The sequence below is a fragment of the Leptodactylus fuscus genome, chromosome 9, assembly GCF_031893055.1.
Source record: "Leptodactylus fuscus isolate aLepFus1 chromosome 9, aLepFus1.hap2, whole genome shotgun sequence".
Lineage (NCBI taxonomy): Eukaryota > Metazoa > Chordata > Amphibia > Anura > Leptodactylidae > Leptodactylus > Leptodactylus fuscus.
Window position 1 is genome coordinate 8,254,085 of NC_134273.1, and position 6,000 is coordinate 8,260,084.

General features: G+C 34.6%; 1 protein-coding gene across 1 annotated transcript in view; it reads left to right on the forward strand.

Moving 5' to 3' along the window:
• Nucleotides 1–5,200, forward strand: part of UBE2U (ubiquitin conjugating enzyme E2 U) — a 28,965-nt gene extending 23,765 nt beyond the window's left edge. Inside the window, exons 8-10 of the mRNA XM_075286401.1 lie at nt 4,415–4,481; nt 4,664–4,746; nt 5,049–5,200. Coding sequence (XP_075142502.1) covers nt 4,415–4,481; nt 4,664–4,746; nt 5,049–5,200 — 302 coding nt within the window. The remainder of the gene's footprint in view (nt 1–4,414; nt 4,482–4,663; nt 4,747–5,048) is intronic.
• The last annotated feature ends 800 nt before the right edge of the window (nt 5,201–6,000 follow it).

Sequence of the window (6,000 nt, forward strand, 5' to 3'; positions counted from 1 at the left end):
ATGTACAAGAATATAACTACTATAATACTACTCCTATGTACAAGAATATAACTACTATAATACTACTCCTATGTACAAGAATATAACTACTATAATACTACTCCTATGTACAAGAATATAACTACTATAATACTACTCCTATGTACAAGAATATAACTACTATAATACTACTCCTATGTACAAGAATATAACTACTATAATACTGCCCCTATGTACAAGAATATAACTACTATAATACTACCTCCTATGTACAAGAATATAACTACTATAATACTGCTCCTATGTACAATAATATAACTACTATAATACTACTCCTATGTACAATAATATAACTACTATAATACTGCTCCCATGTACAAGAATATAACTATTATAATACTACTATGTATAAGAATATAACTACCATAATACTACCTCCTATGTACAAGAATATAACTACCATAATACTACCTCCTATGTACAAGAATATAACTACTATAATACTACTATGTACAACAATATAACTACTATAATACTGCCCCCTATGTACAAGAATATAACTACTATAATACTGCCTCCTATGTACAAGAATATAACTACTATAATACTACAATACTACTCCTATGTACAAGAATATAACTACTATAATACTGCTCCTATGTACAAGAATATAACTACTATAATACTACTATGTACAAGAATATAACTACTATAATACTGCCCCCTATGTACAAGAATATAACTACTATAATACTGCCTCCTATGTACAAGAATATAACTACTATAATACTGCTCCTATGTACAAGAATATAACTACTATAATACTACAATACTACTCCTATGTACAAGAATATAACTACTATAATACTACCTCCTATGTACAAGAGTATAACTACTATAATACTGCCTCCTATGTACAATAATATAAATACTATAATACTACTCCTATGTACAAGAATATAACTACTATAATACTACTCCTATGTACAAGAATATAACTACTATAATACTGCCCCTATGTACAAGAATATAACTACTATAATACTACTCCTATGTACAAGAATATAACTACTATAATACTGCTTCTATGTACAAGAATATAACTACTATAATACTACTCCTATGTACAAGAATATAACTACTATAATACTACTCCTATGTACAAGAATATAACTACTATAATACTACTCCTATGTACAAGAATATAACTACTATAATACTACCTCCTATGTACAAGAATATAACTACTATAATACTACTCCTATGTACAAGAATATAACTACTATAATACTACCTCCTATGTACAAGAATATAACTACTATAATACTACTCCTATGTACAAGAATATAACTACTATAATACTACTCCTATGTACAAGAATATAACTACTATAATACTACTCCTATGTACAAGAATATAACTACTATAATACTACTCCTATGTACAAGAATATAACTACTATAATACTACTCCTATGTACAAGAATATAACTACTATAATACTACTCCTATGTACAAGAATATAACTACTATAATACTACCTCCTATGTACAAGAATATAACTACTATAATACTGCTCCTATGTACAAGAATATAACTACTATAATACTGCTCCTATGTACAAGAATATAACCACTATAATACTACCTCCTATGTACAAGAATATAACTACTATAATACTGCCCCTATGTACAAGAATATAACTACTATAATACTGCTCCTATGTACAAGAATATAACCACTATAATACTACCTCCTATGTACAAGAATATAACTACTATAATACTGCTCCTATGTACAAGAATATAACTACTATAATACTACTCCTATGTACAAGAATATAACTACTATAATACTACTCCTATGTACAAGAATATAACTACTATAATACTACCTCCTATGTACAAGAATATAACTACTATAATACTGCTCCTATGTACAAGAATATAACTACTATAATACTGCTCCTATGTACAAGAATATAACCACTATAATACTACCTCCTATGTACAAGAATATAACTACTATAATACTGCCCCTATGTACAAGAATATAACTACTATAATACTGCTCCTATGTACAAGAATATAACCACTATAATACTACCTCCTATGTACAAGAATATAACTACTATAATACTGCTCCTATGTACAAGAATATAACTACTATAATACTACTCCTATGTACAAGAATATAACTACTATAATACTACTCCTATGTACAAGAATATAACTACTATAATACTGCTCCTATGTACAAGAATATAACTACTATAATACTGCTCCTATGTACAAGAATATAAATACTATAATACTCAGTGGCGTAACTACCACCATAGCAGCGGTAGCAGCTGCCACAGGGCCCGGGACATTAGGGGCCCGGTGACAGCTGCTACTGCTGCTATCATTATGCTCGGAGGTCTTTTCGGACCCCCGAGTATAATGATCGGGGCCCCCTGTTGGTGGAATACTTTCCACCAACAGGGGGCCCCGAAGCTGCAGCAACGGCTGAGACACAGGAGCTGCAGGTCTGGCTCCTGTCAGCGCTGCAGGACGTTCCCCCCCTCTCTCCCCCCTCCCTTTCTCTGCTGTCCTCTGCCCACCAATGAGAGGAGGAGGCGGGGCTTATCCCTGCCGTCCAGCACAGAAGAGAAGAGGAAGAAGCTGCTCCAGGAAAATGAAACTGAAGCTACACAGGTACGTACTGGGGTTACTTATTACTATCAGGCATTTGGGGGGATTACTTGTGTTTTAGTAACTCCATGTGCCTCATAGTAATAGCAGTTAACCCCATCATGTCCCTCACATTAACCCCTGTTTGCCTCACCATAAGAGTTACTGATATGTGAGACATATGGGGGTAATAGTAATGAAGATGCTTTATTATTACCTCCATGTCTCTCACATATCAGTAACTCTTATGGTGAGGCAAACAGGGGTTAATGTGAGGGAGATGATGGGGTTAACTGCTATTAATATGAGGTACATGGAGTTACTAAATTGTAATGCACAGGACCAGATTTTTTTTTATCCACAATTTGTCCTGGTATAGCGGTCAGCGGTGACAGTATTTAGTCCTGTAGGGGCCACTAAGGGACATAATACTGTGTGCAGGGGCCACTATGGGACATAATAGAGCGCGCAGGAATGCGTAGGAGGGACTCAGTCGAGATCTTTGGTGTCGGGGGGGCCCCATGTCAAAAGTTCGCCACGGGGCCCCGCCATTCCTAGTTACGCCACTGATAATACTACTCCTATGTATAAGAATATAACTACTATAATACTACTCCTATGTACAAGAATATCACTACTATAATACTGCTCCTATGTACAAGAATATAACTACTATAATACTGCTCCTATGTACAAGAATATAACTACTATAATACTACTCCTATGTACAAGAATATCACTACTATAATACTACTCCTATATACAAGAATATAACTACTATAATACTACTCCTATGTACAAGAATATCACTACTATAATACTACTCCTATGTACAAGAATATAACTACTATAATACTACTCCTATGTACAATAATATAACTACTATAATACTGCTCCCATGTACAAGAATATAACTATTATAATACTACTATGTATAAGAATATAACTACCATAATACTACCTCCTATGTACAAGAATATAACTACCATAATACTACCTCCTATGTACAAGAATATAACTACTATAATACTACTATGTACAAGAATATAACTACTATAATACTGCCCCCTATGTACAAGAATATAACTACTATAATACTGCCTCCTATGTACAAGAATATAACTACTATAATACTACAATACTACTCCTATGTACAAGAATATAACTACTATAATACTGCTCCTATGTACAAGAATATAACTACTATAATACTACTCCTATGTACAAGAATATAACTACTATAATACTACCTCCTATGTACAAGAATATAACTACTATAATACTACCTCCTATTTACAAGAATATAACTACTATAATACTGCTCCTATGTACAAGAATATAACTACTATAATACTGCTCCTATGTACAAGAATATAACTACTATAATACTACCTCCTATGTACAAGAATATAACTACTATAATACTACTCCTATGTACAAGAATATAACTACTATAATACTACCTCCTATGTACAAGAATATAACTACTATAATACTACTCCTATGTACAAGAATATAACTACTATAATACTACCTCCTATGTACAAGAATATAACTACTATAATACTACCTCCTATTTACAAGAATATAACTACTATAATACTACTCCTATGTACAAGAATATAACTACTATAATACTGCCTCCTATGTACAAGAATGTAACTACTATAATACTACTCCTATGTACAAGAATATAACTACTATAATACTACTCCTATGTACAAGAATATAACTACTATAATACTGCTCCTGTGTCTATAACAGAATACAGAGAACAAGAATCAAGATTATTCACTAAAGACATGGAAGATCTGAGGAATGGAAAAAAAACGTAAGTACTGAGGGCGGTGTAAATTAATGCCAGTCAGTAAAATTCACAATGACTTATTACATATCGGTTATACATACCCATGTTATACAATCTGTATGTATAGAATTACATACAGTATATGCCCAGGTTATTGCAGTGTATGTATATATAATAGGGATATGTGACACATTTTATATTTGCAGATATGACGTTATTATTCATGGACTTCTGCCGCGTATGAGATTAGAGGAGGAGCCTCATGAGTGTGCTCTGTGCAGGTTGTCAGGTATGATGCGGTGTCAGGCGGTGTCCTGACACTTTCAGACTGGGAGTTGTCGTCTTGTATTCTGAGTTACATGTTGGAGATTACTGTAATGTTCAGTTTAGTGAATTGTGTGCATGTAATTCCCATTATTGTCACTAGAGGGCATGTGTTAGATGTGTCTGCTGATGCGGGTGCTGGGGGCGTCTTATATGTAGCTGTTTGCAGTTATTATTATTATGATTATGATTATTATTATTATTATTATCATTATTATTATTATTTTATATGTTTTTTTTTCCATGTTCGGATCATCACAAATATAGAAACAGCAAATCATCTCCAGAAGAGACATCGTGGAGACAGTGTGATGGCGACATACGATGCATTTGCCCGGGATGGAGACCCACAGGAGGACGAGGTGGAGGATTTGGTGGCCTGGACGAATACCCTCAGCACCGAACAACTGGAAGACTGACGAAGAAAGATTCCAAAAGCAGAATTATGAGTGCAGCTCTGGAGCATAGTGAAGCAATCTACAGCATAAAGCCAGTGATGCCCTGGCCTGTGCTCCATATACCTGTCCAATGTATATAGCGACCTATGGCTACCGATCAGGAGAACAATGTGTATTTGTAAGATTTCAGCCCTTGTGATTCCTGGTAATAAACTCAGCTGAACCCGAGTGTGAATGTTCCTCAATGTGCCACTAGATGGCGACATCATACAGTGGTTATAACTTCGCTTATTTTTGCAATATTTTTGGGTGCAGGTTCATTTACATTCAAAAATATACTGGAAATAATTCCCATCGGTTCTCACTGAGTGTTTGTGAAGAGTGAGTGAGCGCCTGTACATGACAAATACTAAAAAAAAAACAAAAAAAAACAACATAAAAAGCACTGAATTTTTCATACAATAGAATCTGACTCCTGGGGTCTGACTCCTGCTAAGCAAAGGGGTTGCAGCATTTGTAGGAGCATCACAACCCTTCTTTGCAGATTCCACCAATGTACCAACCATTCAAGTAAATTGGGTTGAGCTGCAGTACCTGACATAACCACCTAGTTATGAGTGGCGCTGTTTTAAGTGCTAGTGCAAAACGTGGTGGCAAATGCAGCAGCTCATCTATAAACCAAGGGTCAAATATTAGTTCAGATCTGATGGTTACTTGGACTCCAAGCGGTAGAGCGCCCCCTACTGTGAGCTGCTGGGGTAATCAGGACTCAGTGTATTGGTCTGGTCTGGGGTCTGAATATTTTTTGCTGATCTGAATTA